Source organism: Lagenorhynchus albirostris, chromosome 5 (assembly GCF_949774975.1).
Source record: "Lagenorhynchus albirostris chromosome 5, mLagAlb1.1, whole genome shotgun sequence".
Taxonomy (NCBI): Eukaryota; Metazoa; Chordata; class Mammalia; order Artiodactyla; family Delphinidae; genus Lagenorhynchus; species Lagenorhynchus albirostris.
This window is the reverse complement of record NC_083099.1, coordinates 25,257,701-25,277,045: the sequence shown is the minus strand read 5'-3', so window position 1 is coordinate 25,277,045 and position 19,345 is coordinate 25,257,701. Positions and strand designations below refer to the sequence as shown.

General features: G+C 51.3%; 1 protein-coding gene across 1 annotated transcript in view; it reads left to right on the top strand.

The window, feature by feature from the left end:
- Positions 1-14,998, top strand: part of SPSB4 (splA/ryanodine receptor domain and SOCS box containing 4) — an 89,342-nt gene extending 74,344 nt beyond the window's left edge. The window contains exon 3 of the mRNA XM_060149730.1: positions 13,516-14,998. Coding sequence (XP_060005713.1) covers positions 13,516-13,643 — 128 coding nt within the window. The 3' untranslated portion in view covers positions 13,644-14,998. The remainder of the gene's footprint in view (positions 1-13,515) is intronic.
- The last annotated feature ends 4,347 nt before the right edge of the window (positions 14,999-19,345 follow it).

Below are 19,345 nucleotides of genomic sequence, written 5' to 3'. Positions count from 1 at the left end.
GCTCTGGTTTTCACACGCAGTTGTGGATATTATGGCTGTGGAAGGACGGGGGGCGAACTCGTGGATCCCCTGGAGTTTGTGCCTCTGTGGTTGGATCAGACCTTCTGGCAGTTCATGGGGGATGGGCTGCCCCCCGTGTGGGGTGGGCAGGTTCTGACTTCCCAGCAAGGTGGTAGATAAGCTTCACTCTGAGTAGAGGTGACACTGTCAGCCCAGGGCTGTGTCTGGGCCTAGAAATGTCAATATTTCGTTTGGCCATGCCAAATTAAAGTAACTCAGAAACGTCACATAAAAAAATCTGAATTCTTGGCTTTTGTGGAAAGGGCAGGGAATCTGGTAACAGGGGCCCACATTCCTTCTTGGAGCTGAGGCCAGAGCTGAGTGATGACCCCTGGCGTGTGTCTCCGGCGTCCGTGGACCCCACCACTCTCCCCCTGCCCGCTGCTTTCGTCTGCTCTGCACTGGTCACTTAGGGTACCTGCCTGGCCCCTAGGCACTGGAGTTTGCAGCCTCTGGTCAAAAACCCAACCATACTTGTGATACTAGAAGTGGTTTCATTCATGCACTGATCATGAACTGTTTGAAAAGTTATTTTAAAACAAGAAATCATTTGCCTTGAGACTACAAGTGGAAATAGAGCAGTCATTGCTAAATATACTAACGATTATCCTTTATCAGGGCTCTTGACACACTGAAAATATTTATCTGCAGATCTCATCATTGACCACTTCTTAGTAGACACAGTTTTCCTCTTCCAGAGCTATCCCGTAAACACGGGTTCCTCCTGAGTCTAACTGGATCTTGTAACTAAGGGAGGCGGGGAGCCAGGGTGAGAAAACTCAGCAGACTCCAACCAAGAATTCAGTTTACTCATCAGTTTTCCTTAGCTTAAGAAAAACAAGCTTCTGCCACCCTCCTCTGGGCCTGTTTCTGGGCTCACACTGGGAAAGGTCAAATAAACACAATAAATCCATTAGAAGGCCTTCATATTAAACCCCTGGGGCCGGTGCTGTTTAGCAAGAGGCTAAAGTGATGCCGTTTCCCAAGTGGAAGTTGGCCTGACCTTGGCGATTTGCTAGAAAACAAGAGTCAACTGTGCCAATTGGCCTTAGTGGTTGCAAGGAACACAGCCCCAGGGCTGCTCCAGGAAGGGATGGGTGATTCTGGTGGTCTCCAGCCCTGCAGAGGAGAAGACGCCTTCACGTGGTCTGCACCTGCTTCCTTCTCCTCTCCTCTCCTGAAGATTTGGTCTTCAGGCCAAATCCCAGACAGAACCAGGTGGATTGAACAACCCGTTAGTAACTATCCCCATAGGCAGGGTCCTTCCTCGAGGCCACCTCATGGCTTACCTGCCAGCCAGGGCTGGGCTTCGTTGGGTCAGGGGCCCCCCTCCAGTCCATTCAGGGGCCTCTAGTGCACAGACAGTGATCTAGCACTACCACGTGGAGTTGGGGTCCGGGGCATGCGGGCACCTGTCACTGAGTGACAGAATCAGTAGGGCTGCATTTCCTTTGCAGGGACTGTCACCCTACCTTCCCAGGAGAGTTTGGCAACAGAATACACCCCAAACCACACTGCCTGGATTCCAGTCCCATTTTTCACTACTTAACTGTGGCTTTCGGTGAGTCACTCTGTGCCTTGGTTTCCTCAGTCCATAAATGGGCTTTCATGATAGTAATACCTCATCGGGTCATAGTGAAGTATAAGTACAGTAAGACATAAACTGCTTAGAACATCTCACGACACAGGAAGTGCTAGGTAAGTCCTTGCCATGACTGTTCACATCATTATCATCATCATCGCCAGCAAGCCAGCCAAAGAGCCCAGAACACCAAGACGGGCTTTGAAAATCTACCAGCACTCACGAGTGTCCTCGTGCTTCTGCTTCTGGGGAAAGATTGGAAGGAACATCCCCCAAAGTAGAAGAGGCTGAGGGATAGGGCTGGATCAGGGTCCCACAGGGCTGGGGTTGGACCCCAGTTCCTGGCCTGCTCAGACCTCTGGTGGGAATTATCTGTGGTTGTCGACATGCAGCATCCCACACAGGGCGTCAGGTCCTCAGCTCACCACACCAGCTGCCTCTTTTTTTTTGCACTTTGTCCTAAAGGACTAGCTGCTCTGAAAACAAAATAGCTGTCATTTGACGATGGCCCACGTGTGCCAGGGCCCACGCCAGGTACCTGTCCTCTGCCCCCGTCTCGTCCTGCCCCAGCTCCCGGTGAGACGGGGCTTGGCCCCCTGCTACAGAGGAAGCAGCTGCCCTGTGAGACCAGAACTGGCTCTATGCCTTCTCACCCCAGGCCTGTGCTTCTGCTTCCCAGTGACGCCTTCCCCGCGGCTATGCTAAGTTCTCAACAGACAAGAGCGTTACTACCCATTAACTAGAATTTAACTGTAATTCATCTTCTAGCCAAGCTCTCATTTGAGCCAGATTAAGGCCAATTCATGACTCTTCTCATTCGCTTTTGCCCTTTCTCTTTTTTTGTTTTTAACTGATACACAGAATTGGATTAAACAGAATCGTTGGTTGTAATACACTGTCATCATTGGTCCCGTGCATAGCCCTCTTTTATTCTGCTTTGCTGATTCCTATATTTATTTCTTACTAATTTAATGCCACCATGAATCCGTCGTCTAGCCCAAGGACTCGAAAATTGACAACCGGGCGCTTCTGTGCCTCCATGGTCTAGCCTTGCCAGCCCCCATCCCCTCTTCCTCAAGGCAACCACTCCTCTGAATTCAGTGTTTCCTGTTCCTTGCAGACTTTTTAGACACCTATAGTATGTGTCTAAATAACGCCTTGCTTAGTTTAGTTCTCGAACTTTCGAGTTTGCCTCTTCCTTTCCCAATACCACACTGTGTTCATTCCCATGGCTTTAAGTAAGTCCTGCTCTCCAGCTGGCTATCCCCACGCTCATTTTTCTTCTTTAGAAGGGGACACACCATGAGGAATGGGGGTCCCATCCCTGAGGGCCCCAACCTTACCCTGGATGGGATGAGTACCAACTGTCTCTGAAGGATGCTACTCCCCTCCCTGGTCTCCCTATCTTGGACATGCTTCTTTCAGTGTCTGTAGGGGCAACAAGGTTGTTCCCATGGCTGCAGCAGCAGAGATAACTTCTAGGGGTGTTGGGATGGTCCGTGGTGCAGGGTACACGCCAGCCAGGCCCTCCCCCACTGAGGCTGTCCTCGGCCAGGGCCAGGGTGTCCAGCCATTGTGGAGCTCCCTGGAGCGGGCTCCAAATTGAAAACAGTCAGATTTTCTGGGAAGTTTTTCAGCTGAGTTAGGAGCATCCCTCCAGCAGACCCGCGGAGCTGGCATAGTGTGTTGCTAATTCTGTCAGCCTGCAGGAGCCTTCTGGAGGGTTCTTTAGCTGACTTAGGGCAGTAGGAAAGGACTACTTTTAACATTCATTCCCTGCACCAGAAGAGCTGGGCCATAGTTTGCTTTGTAGAGGTGAAGGCTCACTGCAGCTGTCTCCCCTCCCCCAGATACCCTCCCACTGGCCCAGCACCCACGATGTCCAAAGCAGAGCCCCGGGGCTGGGCAGCGAGGACAAGAGCCAGTCCATGCCTGTGGGAGCCCACAGTCTGCACTGACTTTTTTTTTTTTTTGACAGACTAGATTTTCTCCAACAATTGATTATTGTTTCCTCAAAGTGTCTTCTGGGAAAACTGTGAACTCATCCCAATGTTACACAAAAGAGATTTCTTTGAATGCATCTTAGAGATACGCCTTCAGAGCCAACAGACATCCTTCTCAGCCCTCAGCAGAGATAACTCTTATTCATCCTTTAAAACTTCTCTTAGCTGTAGTCTCCTCCAGGAAGCCGTCCTGGACACCCTCTGGCTGGGTTAGGTGCCCCTCTTCCTGGCTCCCTCAGCTCCCCCTACAATTCCTTCTCTTAAGCACAGACCCCTCTGTGCTTTTTTCAGTCTCCCTGTCCTGTCTGTAGCCCCGTGAGCCTCTGTGGGCCAGGCTGTCTGCTCAGGACCTGCAAAGCACGTTTGTAAGTAGAAGTCTGATGAATACACGCATATGTGATGAGCGTCACAAGTTAGACAAGACTTTATCCTCAGAGTCCCCAGAATGACATTAGAACTCTGATACCCCTCCAAACCCTTCTTGAGAAGCCTTTAATCAAAACAGTGATGTTCTTCGTGCCTTGATTTTTCCATCCGCAGAATGCACCAATCATCTTACATGGTTCAAGTTTGCTGCTGAAACAGACTGGCCTTGGCCTTGTACTAGGGTGGAGGCAGAGCTCGGAGTCCTATCCAGCACAGCTCCCTACACCCCAGCCAGGCTCTCAGAGGCTGGGCAGGTGATGGGACCCTCTTCCCTCTCCCCACTCCTTCCCAACCCAAGCACACAGAGGTTCCTCCAGGCTGCATCTGCTTGGAGGTTGAGAAGGCCCCACAGGGGCCAAGGCCACAAACCACCCCAGGAGGGGAGTCCCCAGTGCCCACCTGGAGCCATTCATTCAGCCTCAGAGCTGGGAGAGGGCAACAGGTAACACCCCCCTGGCTTCAGCAGGGCCAGGCATGGCTGCAAGGTGGGCGGACAGGCAGCTCCAGCCCTGCCGAGATCTCGGCCAGCGGGGCAGAGAGCACTGGTGGATGGAAGGCCCTCGGACAGGGCATTCAGGTCACCGGATCCCTCGTTCTTTTGACAATGCTGTGGCTAAAATGAGCCTCACCTGGTAAAGCTGAGGGCAGCCTTTGAGCAGCCAGCCTTGCTTCTGATATAATAGCAGATTGTAACCAGCTAACCCCGTGGACCTGGCTCAGCACCACCTCCCCCAGGAAGCCTGCCGGGCTTGTACCAGCACCTTGGGAGCCATGGCCCTGCATTACCAAGGCTCATGATCTAACATGTATTTCACAGGCATCCCTGGCCTTGCCATTCACTTTTTCTTGTGTGTTGAAACCTGATTTGATTGGGTGCAGTCAGAGTCCTTCCACTGCCAGGATTAAACGTGACTTCTGTCAAGTGTCAGCTGGTAGAAAGGACCCCCAGCCTCCTTGCCAAGCCACTTGCCGCACTGGTAGAGGCTGAGGCCCCAAGGAGGTTGGGGAGGCCGCTCTGCCAGACGGTGGCCGAGGCCGGCCAGAGCCCAGGGCTGCCAGCTGCTGCTGAAACAGACTGGCCTTGACCTTGTACTAGGGTGAGGCCGGGTTGGGGAGAAGAAGCTCTGAAGTGGCACTGAACACAGATGATCTGAATGCCAGAGGCTTCTTGTCCCCAATTCATTGTCCAGCCCCCAACCTGGTATCCCCACAGCTACTCACCAGCCCCCCCCCCACCGTCCTGCCTGCCTTGCCCCCGTATGCTTTGTCCCTGAGAACAGCGAACTGGTCAGCTGGGTGAGGAGGGAGGTGAAGAAAGGCAATGCTGATGGGCTGAGCAAAAGAGAGCAGGAAGTAATGGTCAGAGTGGTGGTGGCTGATTCAGCATCCCTGGGGTCCTAGAAGGGGCATTTAGGAGTGATGCTGCAGTCCGTGCTGTGGCCCAGGATGTGGGTAGCTGGGTGAATGGGCGTGGCCTCCAGCCCCAGGAGGCTGCGTGATGAGAGGGTCGTGCCTGTGGAGGATTCTGTCACCGGGGAGGTGGCAGGCGTGGGTTGAGAAGGGACCGGGGAGGCCAAGCCAGAGCCCTGACAAGGACCAGAAGAGGACCCGGCCAAGTGGTGTGAGCCACGGAGGAGCTGGGACTTCTCATAGCAGATGGAGGCTGCAGAGCTTTGTATGTGGCAAAGGAGCGAGGGGTCCTGCCCACCTCCTGGCCCTGAGACACCAGCAACGCCCAGGGAAGGCTGAAGGGCAGTGGTGTCCTGGGAGAGGAAGCTGGGTTCAGTTAAGGCGGGAGGTGGAGGGAGCTCTCAGAAAAGAAGTTGGGTTGCAGTTTTCTGTGTGGAGTGGCACTGCCAGAGGGCACAGTGGGAGCGCTGAGGGTGGGGAAGCCAAGGGCTGGGGTCAGAGGTCAGGAGGCACAGAGCTTTGTGGGTGTGGCACTTTAGAGACACGACGGCCACTGGAAGGAGGCTCTTCCAAGCATCACCATCTAATGGACCTTCGTATCACTCACTCTACCTTCCTTTGCTTCTGTGTTCCATTTACTCCCCCCTTTTCCTGGAAGCTTGTGCCATCCTGTTTCTTGGATTCCTTTTTCATTTTGCTGGAATAACTCCTTAAGTAACTTTCAGGCTGGGTGGGTAGAGGCTCTTCTTTTAGAGCCACTGAACACATCTAAAAATGCAGCTGCTGTTCACTCCACAGCCACGTAGCTCCCCTTTGCCTGGGAGCAGCGCAGAGTCTTTAGGTGAGAATACCTTGCTGTCTAGTACTGTGTCGGGGAGCTGGTGGACAGGCCAGCCCCTTGAGCACTTCCGTCTGTGCCCATGATGCTTGCTGGAACCAAGTTCATCTGAAGATGCTGCTTTTGTCCCGGCTGTAGTCATACCCTTTTTGTTGTGGAAACAGTAAAGCTTGCTAAGAGAAACCTCCAGATTCCAGGGGCTTTCTAGATGTGAGCTGAGGTCTCTGTTGGCCATGATAGGGCCAATTGGTAGAGGTATGGCGTATTTTAGAAGTGAGCAGGTAATGACACATTTGCCCATTTGTGTAGTTAGCTAAGTGGGTTGACACTTGACAGGTGCAGACCCAGAAGGTGGGGGAGCCATGTCATTGGGGAGGAGGTGACACTTGATTTGGGTCCTGAAAGAGGAGACAGGCTTCTGACAGGCAGTACAGGGGAGGATGTTCTAGCTGAAGCAATAGCATGAGGGGAGGCCCAGAGGCGTGCAGACAATACTCTGAGTCTTTGGACACCAAAACCATGGTCTGCAGAAAGTGATTAGCACAGTGTCTGACACGTAGAGTGTGTGTGCTTGCCCACATGCATGTCTTCTCCTTTTTTTCCCCCCAAAACCATGTCTACTTAAGTTCAGATTTCAGGGCTGTCACTGAAAGCTTCCCCTATCTGCTGACCATTGTCTAAACTGTTCCAAAAGAATTTCACCTCTTGACCTTAAAAATGTCGATCTTTTTTTTTTCAAAATATAAATGCAGGAATGGGGGTAGGGTGATGACTCGTGTCTTGGCATCTCCTCACCATCAGCAGAGGAGACTTAAAGGGGCCCAGAGAAGAAGCTTAAGGCACAAAGTGCATAGCTCTCCACTGTTTCATCATAGATATAGACCATCAAAACCAGATGAGCTAACACCCCCATTTTATTGACAGCAAAACAGAGTCCCTGGGCAGTTCTGTGGCTTACTGAGGGTCATGTAGGGGGTGAGTGGTGGAGAACTACGGAAAATTCAGCTATCTGGAGAACTTTGGAAATGATTGCCTTGTGATATTTTTAGCACAGAACAAGACATCCAGCCCTAGCTCCAGTAAGTCTTCATCAAGAGCAGAGCACTGTTGTCAATTAGGATGATGTACTGGGACATTTTTAGGACCACAATAAGTAAAGTATTACTATTTTTTAAAGGTACCTCTGGGGCTGATGGCCTGGAATAAGACATACTGTAGAGAGAACGCCTTTGGAACAAGGAGCGTGTTGTGTCGTACCGTTGTCACAAGGCATGGATGGAGGTGTTGATGCCCCCATTTTACAGATGAGAAAAATATGGCTCTGTGAAGGTGAGCCAGCTGTCTGGCCCACTGGTGGTGGGAGCAGAAGCTGGATAGTTTTCTTTTAATAAATGTTTACTGCATTCCTTTTTCTTTTGGCCTTGCCACGTGGCATGTGGGATCTTAGTTCCCCAACCAGGAATCAAACCCGGCCCCCCTGCAGTGGAAGCCTGGAGTCTTAACCACTGGACGACCAGGGAATTCCCTGGGAGCAGAAGCTGGAATTCCAAACTAGTCCCTTCCCCCCACTTTGCCTGTTGGGACAGGTGGGAAGGTGCCTGGCTTGTGTCATATCCACACCCACCCACCAGGGAGCCAGGGCCCTCCTAACTCAGTCAGTGACTGATGTTTTTTAATGTAAACTTGTTTTTGAAGTATAACATATATGCTGAAAGTGTACAAATCTCAGGTGATTAAGCCTGATGATTTTTACAAACTGACCACACTGGTATTGCCAGAGCTCAAATCAAGGAGCAGAACGATACCCACCCCCCAATCACTGCTCCCCACTAATGTCACCACTACCCTAACTTCACCACCCTGCTCTTGAACTCTATACAGATGAGGTTACACAAAATGTACTTCTTTCACTCAAAATTATGTTTGAGTGATTCATCCATGTTTTTTTTTTTTTTTTGCATGTAATTGTGGTTCCTTCATTCTCACGGCTGATTAGTGTTCCACTATCAGAAGAGACCCAGTTTGTGTGTGCATTCCACTGATGGCGGAGAGTAGAATTCTTGTTTCCAGTTTAGCACTTCTCTAAGCATCCGTGTACGTGCATTTTGGTGAGCATGTGTACACCAGGGGGAGACTGTGCGCCCTAGGTTCAGTCTTAGTAGATGCTCCCAGTTTTCCAAAATGGTTGTGCCAGTTTCCACGCCCACCCGAAGCCATATGAGAGTTCCAGTTGCTCCACATCCTCACCAGCACTTGCTACTGTCTTATTTTTATTTTAGCCATTCTTGTTGGCATATAGCAGAGTCACATTATGGTGTTAATTTGCATTTTTCTGATGGTTCTTGAAATTGAGCACTTTTTCATATATTTATTGGTTATTTGGATATTCACTTTTGCAACAATGATTCCTTTTTAAGTTTATCTTTGTCGGAAAATATTTCTAAGAATGGCTTCCAGGCTGAAAGATGCTGTGTTTCTCTTCCCACCTGGGTGATCATTTCTAAACCTTGACACTTGGCAGTTCTAAAGCCAAAGGGAGTTAGAAAGAGGAGTTGGGGGATGGCCCAGGCCACATGGGGCATCCTTGGAACTCTGGAAGTTACTTTCTCTGTGCACTTTGGGGTTACTGTGAAGTCGTCAGTTAAAGTTCCCTCAGAAATTAGGAGAGTTTTTTTTTTAAACAATTGCAAGATCTTTTTTTTTTTAATTAATTAATTAATTTGTTTATTTTTGGCTGCGTTGGGTCTTCCTTGCAGTGTGTGGGCTTCTCGTGGCGGCGGCTTCTCTTGTTGCACTGGCTCTAGGCGTGCGGGCTTCAGTAGTTGTGGCACGTGGGCTCAGTAGTTGTGTCTCGCGGGCTCTAGAGCACAGGCTCAGTAGTTGTGGCACATGGGCTTAGTTGCTCCGCGGCATGTGGGATCTTCCCAGACCAGGGATCATACCCGTGTCCCCTGCATTGGCAGGCGGATTCTTAACCACTGTGCCACCAGGGAAGCCCCAGGATAGATGGTTTATATTTCACATTTAGAGCTAAAGGTGTGCTCTGAACTCCGGCCCCTCCCCGCTCCCTCACTTCCTTTGGAGTTTGGGCTCTGGAGTGATTTCAGTGACTGCAAAGGAATGAATAGAAACAGAGCTCTTTCCTTCTCTTCAGCACCTAACTGGGCAGGGAACACACAGGGAATTGAGTTTGCTGACCAGGCTTAGCATTTTGGACATTGAGGACCTAGTATGTGCCTAGAGCTTTAAAGTGATTACAGAAGTTCTTAAGCCCTGGCAATGATTCTCAAACGTTAACAGCTCAAAATTTTCCCGATGCAGAATGCGAGCCCATCTCCCGACATTCAGAGAAGGAACTGCTGGCCTCCTAGCAGACCCCACCTCATTAACATCCCTACCCAAGCTCGTCCTCACAAATGCCTGGATGGGGACAAGATAGCTAGAAGTGCTGAATGTCGGACACCTGCTGCGTGCTGGTCACTGTGCCAAGTGCTTTCTACTCTCTAACTCGTTTAACCCTCACCACAAGCCTCCTGTCAATTAAGACCTGCCCTGTTCTCAGAGGGTTTACAGGAGAGTGGGAACTCAAGACAGCAACCTTGTCAGGTAAGAGCAATTTATTTCAATAGCTTGAAACAGCTGTAGAAGACACGCCCCCAAAGAAGCGAGTCAATTCGTTCATTTAACAAATGGTTTCTGGGCCATCCCCCTGTGACAGGCCCAGGCTGGAGATCGTTGGTCCATTTTACGAGTGAAGAAACAAGCGCTCAGAGTACCTTCACAGAGGCACAGACTTGCAGTTGGCAGAGCTGGAAGTCAGGGGCTCCAGATTTCTGCAGATCCCTGGGATGTGCCAGAGGAGAGGGGTCTGATGGCCGTGAAGAAAGGGAAAGTGGCTGACCGGGTCCACGTTGAAATGGGTGGGCAGGAGAGCAGAAAAGGCATCTTGGTGGCAGGGCGGCCGTGCAGAGCTCACGGCAGGAGAGGTGGGCACCGGTGAACTGGAAAGCGGTCGGAGCCAGAGTAGAGCCTATGGACTGTGTGAGCCTGGGAGACAGGTGACCCTCTCCTTCGCTTCATACCTTAAAGCGATCTTCCATTATTGCATGGTGTTTAAGGGAGGCACCGTGATGCTCCACCTGTAGGCTTTCGGGCTGTGTGACTCTGGACAAGCCCCTTCACCTCTGAGCCTCAGTTTCCTTTTCTCTGAAGTAGGCATCTCTAAATGAGATACAGTATGTCCCCTACATACGAACCTTCAAGTTGCAAACTTTCAAATGTGTGAAAAGTATTATAAACCTATCACAGTACAGTACTATATAGCTGATTGTGCTAGTTGGGTACCTAGGCTAATTTTGTTGGACTCACAATCAAATTGGACTTATGAACACACTCTCAGAACAGAACTTGTTCATATGTAGGGGACTTAACTGTAAACCTAACGTAGCAAAGGGACAGAACAGATGCTCAATAAATGTGGTTAAATATAAGACAGTTTCCAGTTTCCAGCTGCCTGGGTCTAACTCCCAGCTTTGCCATTTACCAGCTGTGTGTCCTTGGGCAAGTGACTTACCCACTCTGTGTTTCTGTTTCTTCCTCCTTAAAATGGGGATAATAATAATAGTTCCTACCCTAAGAGGTAATTTTTTTTTTACTGTATTACCTTTTTATTTTTATATTTTTTACATCTTTATTGGAGTATAATTGCTTTACAATGTTGTGTTAGTTTCTGCTATACAACAAAGTGAATCAGCTATATATATACATATATCCCCATATCCCCTCCCTCTTGAGCCTCCCTCCTACCCTCCCTATCCCACCCCTCTAGGTGGTCACAAGGCATCGAGCTGATCTCCCTGTGCTATGCAGCAGCTTCCCACTAGCTATCTGTTTTACATTTGGTAGTATATATATGTCAACATTAATCTCTCACTTTGTCCCAGCTTCCCTTGCCCTCCCCAACCGTGTCCTCAAGCCCGTTCTCTACATCTGCATCTTTATTCCTGCCCTGCCACTAGGTTCATCAGTACCATTCTTTTAGATTCCATATATATGCATTAGCATACGGTACTTGTTTTTCTCTTTCTGACTTACTTCACGCTGTATGACAGACTCTAGGTCCATCCGCCCCTAAGAGGTAACTGTGATATGAGTTTGATACATACATTCACGTGAGTTGGTACAGATAAAGAGCTTAGCACAGCACCTGGCCACATAATATGCCTTCAATAAACAGTAGCTACAATTATATTTCATCTCTCATGTTGCCTGGTAAATAAGTAACAATTGGTCATTAAATAAGGCTTTTAAAGGTTTTTTTCTCCCCAACGTCCAGTGGCACAGGCGGCAAGCATTGGTGCTATAGGAGCTAAAAGGAGATCATGGGAACTTGCGGTGGGCAGGTCAAGATGTTAAGGATGGGAAGATTCGGGTGGGGAGGCAGGGAAAGGGGTTCACAGAGGCATAATCTGGGGGACTGTGCAAAGCTTGGATGAGAACCCGGTGGGAGACAGTGAGAGAAGAGCTGGGTGCAGGGGCATTGCTAGCAGAGAGATGGGGACACCTCGAGGGGGGTGTCAGGTGTTGGCCTAGGCATGGTGACCATGTGATCGCAAGACTCGGGGTGAGTAATCTGCTTTCTAGGCCTGGGAAAGAGGGGGTGCCCAGGCCTCCCTAGCTAACTTCAAGGGTTTGTATGAGGATCAAAAGAGGATACGGAGGTGGGAGTGTTTAAAACCACCAACACTCCACGAGGATATGCAGCCTCGCCCCACGTGAAGGAGGGCTGGGTACGCTCTTGTGCATGGCTTCCCATGCACCAGCCAAGTCTGGGTTTGATTTTAATGACTCTCCTCATTAACTCTGCATCTCCAGTAAATGAAAATTCCTATAAAACACACTCTCAACAACCTTCCCATTCCTTCCATTCCCTTGTGATATTATTCCTCTCACAACTCTTGTGTTAGTGTTTACCACTTACAGTTTTATTGTACCTTAGCACATTATAGAATGCTTTTAAAACATCACTTGTTCTGTTGACAAAAAAACAAGTGCTAAGATGCAGCATCAGGCCTCTAGCATGTTCCTATGGGTTGGGGGAAACTAGGGCTGCAGAAGCCACATGAAACAGCATGTGACCACCACCCTCTTCATTCCAGACCCAGCTGATCAGCACCATTCCTCTCCCTCCAGACCTCCCAGCCTGTCCTGTCTTATGCCTCCATGCTTTTACCTGTTCTTTCTGCCTAGAACACCCTCCCCAACCTCACATCACATAAAACTCCTATTCACCCTTCAAAACCCCTTTCCAGTATCCTCTCTTGGAAGCTTTCAAACGACTCTTCCATATAGAAACTGCTCAGTTTCTGTCCTTGTGCATTTAAGAATTATTGCCTATGTTACACTCTGCTACAATTATTCACATATTTAAACTTCCAGACCTCGAGCCTTCCTTCACACCCAGGGCTGCCATTGGCCTTGGCTTAGTTCTCTCTGTATCCCCGGGGTCCAATTAGAGAGTCTGGAAGAGAATAAGAGCTTCATAAGTATGTCTGCAATAAACCTAACTAAACCCCGGTCCTATGTCCAGAGGTTCCATGGCTTATGAATTCTAATTCATGAATTTTTTCTAGAACTGGACATTTGAAGAAAATGCATTCCTCCACTCACCATCAAAAGAGGCTAGAGGAGAAGTCTGAGGGTTCAAGGGCATTTCAAACAGCCCCCGCCACCTCACCTGTTTCTAAGAGGAAGCCCCCTGCAGACCCACCCTAGGTCAGCGTCTCTCATTTTATCACGACCTGCAGTGAAAAGTATTTTTTACATGGAGACACACTGAACACTTACATCAGAGACAGAGCTTTCGTGGAGCAGTATTCACCCCTTGCTGTGGCATTGCTCTCTGTTTCTTCTTTCTTTTCTTTTCTTTCCTTTTCTTTCTTTTTTTTTCTTTAATCGCTGGTCACCACCTAATGAATTGATTCCATGTGTCTTTAGTCGGGTTGGTTGCATCCCACAATGTGAAAGACACTGCTCTAAGCCTTCAGCTACTATAACCAGAGAAGGCTTCTCTGAGGAACTGGGGCCCTGAAGGGCAGCTCAGGAGCAGGTGGGCAGGGGGTGAGCAGGGGGTGGGGTAGGGTGAGAGGTGTAGGGACAGCTCTGGTGAGACTTAACTCTCTTCCCTCTCGTTGTAGCCGAGCCCCTGCCGTTGATGGACCTGTGCCGGAGATGCATCCGCCTGGCCCTGGGCCGCCAGCGCCTACAGGACATCGGCTCCCTGCCCCTGCCTCAATCTCTCAAAAACTATCTGCAGTACCAGTGAGCCGGGGATGGAGGGGCAGCGGAGGGCACCCACAGACCCAGGCCTGTCGCTTCACGGTCACACTGTACATCAGGAAGAAGTCTCCCTCTTCACCCTGGTTCCCCAGGACATTCACTTCTTTGAAAGGCCAGGACATCTTCCCAACTTTGAAAATGAAATGTCTGTTGCCAACAGTATCTGCTGCCTTGAAGCAGCCCTCCCAAGTCAGACACCTCCTTGGAAGCCGGAAAGCGCCCGAGGCCTGCGCTGGGTGGAGATCCTGCCCGCTGAGCGGGACACAGCAGCCAAGCAGCCACCGGCATTGATCCGAGAGCCCGTTTCCTTATTCAAGAGAATGAATAAAACATTTGGGCAGGACACTTTCTGCTGTGTGCCCCGCTGCAGACAGGGCCAGGGGAAAATTGGCCAGCTCCGGGAGAACATTGCCTCTAAATAATGCATGGTGAAAGCAGCTTGATGCCCGTGCCCCTCTGGGTCCCCAGCCTTCCCAGGGCAGCAGGATTGTCATGACACTTTAGGACTTTGTGCCCCTTTGAGAGACTGTTACCTAGGGATGCCCAGCTGCGGAATTGGCAAGTGGACGAAGCAGTGTTGAGACATCTCCCAGCTTACCTCTCTGAACGTTGTTCACTTCCCCTCTCACTCGCCGTCCTTCCCCACCCGGACCCCCAGTCTCTGGATGCCCAGGGCACCTCTATTCAGGGAAGCTGCGTCTGACAGATTCACCCCAGGGAATGAGTGTATCCTTTATTATTATTGTTTTAAGTAGCGATGCCTTTTAAAAGAGTGTGGTGAGGGCAGTACTTAGTCCAAAGGTGCTAATGGGGGAATTGGAGGCCTTGTGACACCCACGGGGGGGGGGTGATGTCCACGGGCTGGGGAGCCTTCCTGGGGGGCTGAGGGTCTCCAGGCAACCGTCCATTCAGGATACAGCCTGACTGCCACAAAGCTTTATTTGAGCGAATTATTTTTTCACTTGAGACTTGTACGAGTTTGTTTCTGTTTCACGTGTGTGTGTGTGTGTGTGTGTGTGTGTGTCTGTGTGTGTGTGTGAGACGTGCTGTTTATTTATCAGCTTGGGGCCATGGGGGCAGCTTTGTAACTGGAAGGGTGGATGTGAGGCATCTTCTCCACCCGCCCCAGCCTGTCCTCCCCCCGGGAACAATGCTGCTGCCGCCGCTGACACCACCAGGCATCTCTCGCGTTTCCAACACTCTCTGCCCAGACTGATTTTTAACTGGAAATTGTCACAGCAGCGGGACACCAGAGCCCCAGACGGCACTGCCCCCTGCCACTTTAATGTGAATTCGACGAATGAAGAGCGTTTCTAATAAAGTTTGTCATTCAGTCCTTCAGTTTGTTCAGTGCTCTTTGGGAAGGGACTGGGAGGGTGTCTTCTATCAACCTGGCTGCCAAACCTTCAGAAGGCAGGACTGTGCATCCTTCCCCAGGCACTTCCCGTCTCTTCTGTCCGGTTGTCCCCATGTAATCCCAGACTCTAGTCATTTTTCAAAGGCCTTCCCCCGGCGGAGAGAATGGGCCTGGGGCCTGGGGCCTGGGGCCATATAATGCTAGCTTCCATGGTGGAAAAACAGGCCAAATTATTGATGCCAGGGCCGCAATGTCCACAGGGTGGCTCTGTAGGGGCAGAGGGTCAAGCAGGGTAAACCCTAAGGGCCAACAAAGTGACCCAGAGGTGGGGCTGGATGCGACTTTGGAAGTGCATGGCATCACCAAGAAGCCGTGCAAGTTGCTGAAGGGTGAGCGTGTGAGGTCAGGAGCCAGTTCAGGCTGGGGTCTAGGTCAGGACTAGTGCAGTACTCACTCAGTAGTACAGGCCACCGACACACACTGTGCCAACCTCTGAGGACCCAGAGCTCAAGCAGATCTATCCCACCCCCAGCGGAGACGTTTACAGCACAGCCTAATAAAGTGAGAGGGAGCTCACGAAGGGGTTGGGCAAGACAGGGCCTGAAGGGAGGGTTTCCTGGAGGAAGAAGCACTCTTCACACCCGCTTTTTAAGGGAAGACAACCTTGGTGAGAACAGACCAAAAGAACCAGACATGCTGCACTGCCCCCAGGAGCTGTGTCCTCCACCCCCACTCTGACCTCTGACTGGGCTCAGCCTCAGGCGGGTTTGGGATGTAGAAGGGCAGCTTCCTGCATAGGCACGGGCTCAGGCTTCGGGGTCAGGAGGCCTGGGTCTGAGTCCCAGCTTTCTATATGCTGTGACCTTGGGTAAGTCACCTCCTCCTCCACACGGTGTAGGGGCTGGACCAGGTGGCCAGTGGATGGGGACCCTCCCTCTCCCAACTCATAGGGTCCCAGTTTCAGCACCAGCTTTCCAGCTTGGCTGCATCCGCCTCACTTATGCCATTGCCTGCCCCCAACAGTGCCCTCCTGGTCCTCACTCCACCCTCCTCCAGGAAGCCCTCCCTCACCACCCACCAAACTCTGCCCGCTCTCAGAGCCAGCTCCCTGCCTCCTGGGCTGATGACACCTCTCCTGGCACCCAGGACCCTCACCCAAACACTTGGAATGGAGCCCCTCTCTGCCCTGTGGCCTCGTCTGCTCAGTAGGCTGTGAGCCTTGGGACAGTAGGACCTGTGCCCATTATTCCCGCACAGCCCTGGGGCCGCACACATGGACTCAGAGAAGGCCTGGTGGCGGCGGGGAATGAGAAGATACCCCCTTTATAGCTGGGGTGCCCATGAAACCTGCAAGGAAAATCCTGGGGGCAGAGAGGAATTCCTGCTGGATCCTCCGGGACACCACGCCTCTGACTCCCTGGCCATTCCACGGGTATTGTTGGGCATTTACATGCACCCAGCGCTGCCTGGGGATGAGGGGAGATGTGGCCCTGCCCTTCTGGAGCTCACGTTCTGAGGGGGAGACAATGACGCAGAAGAAAAGCAACTGTGAGGGGCTTCCCTGGTGGCGCAGTGGTTGAGAGTCCGCCTGCCGATGCAGGGGACGCGGGTTCGTGCCCCGGTCCGGGAAGATCCCACATGCCGCGGAGCGGCTGGGCCCGTGAGCCATGGCCACTGAGCCTGCGCGTCCGGAGCCTGTGCTCTGCAACAGGAGAGGCCACAACAGTGAGAGGCCCGCGTACCGCAAAAAAAAAAAAAAAAATGCAACTGTGAGATGACGTCAGAGGGAAGAGATGAGCTGGGCCAGGGGCTAAGAGCAGGGAGCAGAGGGACCCCATTACTGAGGGTGATCAAGGAAGGCCTCTGGGGAGATGCCGAGTTCTGAAAAAACAAGAGGGAGCGAAACACGTGAGAGGCAGTGGTGGGGGGGGGGCTCTCTCAGTAGGGGGAACTTCCGGCTGCCCCATCCTGCTCAAATCGGGGAGCTCTGTGCCCCGATGAGCTGAGCTGAGGTCAGAAGCCCTGCGCTGCACTCTGCCCAGGCTCCTGTTCAGTTTGCCTGTGTCTGTGCAACGTATGTCCAGGGTTCCTTGTGTATCAGTACACAGACACAGACACACACACACACACACACACACACACACACACACACACACACACACACACACACACACACACACACACACACACACACACACTGATGGCCTTTCCCTGGTGGACATCCTGGACACCTCATGACCCTCCAGGGCCAGTGCCCATCGTCACCCAGCCCCAGCCCCTCCCATCCCCGGCATGTTCTCTGAGGTTGCTGACACTGGCACCAGCTGAAACAGTCCTGCTAATCGCTTTTTAATGGTCTGCAGAAGAGCATATGGTGAGCTCGGTTCCCCACAGATCTGAGCCCTGCTGAGTCCCCCCGTTCACACTTTACCCCAATGTCACATTCCCACTTTCCGGATCAAAGCCGCCCCTCTTTCCCTGGCTTTCTCCCCATCACTCACGCCGTGCCGCTGGCTACTTTAGGGGGCTGTCTTTCACCAAGAAACAGATTGCATCACCTCACGATGTTGCAGCCAAGAGGGCAGCAGGTGGCAAGTAGCACAGTTACGTGGCGACTGGTCTGTGCCAGGACCGCTGTGCCCGCTCCCCGGGACCTGGCTGCAACAGAAGGCACATGTGTGCCTCGGCAAACGGACAGGAGACTCCGCGGCATTGCTCTTCAGGTCCTCGACAAGGAGTGGAAAGCTCCACTTTCAATCCAAAACACGAGGAGTTGGTCTGCTGTTCCCTCTAGTTCTGGGGGCCTGGGTCCCATCCCAGTCTGCAGATGTGTTGTGTTGTCCTACTTAGAATGTGTGTGTGTGTGTGTGTGTGTGTGTGTGTGTGTGTGGTTTAATAAAATTGAGCTCAACTCAGAAAAGTCAAGTAACTGAACAGAAAATCCAGATCTCTGACTCCTCTTGAAAATTAGGGAGGTGTAGTAAGACCAAGCACACATTCCTTGATGGTGATGCCGGCAGAGGCTGAGCAGTGTCAGCCCCTTGAGAAGGGGCCTCTGTTCTGTAACCCACCCTTGGGTCCACCCCTCTCAAGTCACATCAGGCGTTAACTCTCTGGGCGTTAACTGTCTCCCTCCTGGCGTTAACTGTCTGGGTCTGGATCATGACTTCTGCATTCGCCTCTCTGGACTATTACCAGGACATACATCAACTGGTAAACACACACACACACACACACACACACACACACACACACATGCATACCCCCACCAAGGGAGGCTTCAGGAGGGGAGTCTGCTAATTCCGGACTTGACTTTGAAATATCTCACATGCTCAGCCACTGATGTCCAAGGAGCTCACGGACACCCAGGATCTCTGCCCAGACACCAAAGATGACCTGTGGTTAGACGGTGAACTCGAGCACGAAGACAAGAATTCTTGGGTCCTCCCATTAATGAGCTGGATGATATGATTAGGCAAGCCCGGCTGCACATTAGAATCCCTTTGAGGAACTTCGTAAAACGTCCCAGGGCCCAGGTCCTTCCCCAGACCAATTAAATCAAGACCTCTGGGGGTTGGGGTCCCTGCTTTGATAGTTTTTAAAGCTCTCCAGGTCAGTCCAATGTGCAGCCAGGGTTGAGCTCCCCTAGATAAGGTGCTGAATTATGTCATCTCAGTGAAGACATGTTTGATGTTAGAATGTACAGCCGCCCCTCGGTATTCACGAGGGATTGGTTCCAGGATGCCCCAGGAATACCAAAATCCTCAGATGCTCAAGTTCCCTCGGTATCCACAGGTTCCACATCCGCTGATTCAACCAACCGCAGATCGATCTGGTTGGTTGAATCGGAGGATGCGGAGGTAGTGAATACGAAGGGCCAACTGTATATCATAGACTAGAGGAAGCTGCCCCAGCCCACCCAGAATTCTCCAAGAGGAGAAGATTTTGAATGGTGCTTGTCACCAACGTGATTAAGTCCAAAGGCAGGGAGTCCTTACCAATCCTCTTCCTTCCTTTAGTGACGTTGACCTGTTTGCTCTCCAGAACCAGGGAGGAAGGACCGGCCACTTCTGCCCTGATGCTGCACAATTCATGATAGATTGATTCTAGCCCCACCCGCTCCTGACCTGTGGGGCTGGAGGTGTGTGGAGAATTTCTCAGAGAGCATTGCCATGATCCATCAGAATAACTGTAGAGTAAAAGGTATGGGACAGACTGAAGATGATACATTTGGCCAATAATAATGATGCCCCCTCCACTTTCTTGATGGGTTTTGGGTGTAAATAAGCCAGTGACAAGCCAACTCCGGCGTGGCGACCGTGTCCTTACCT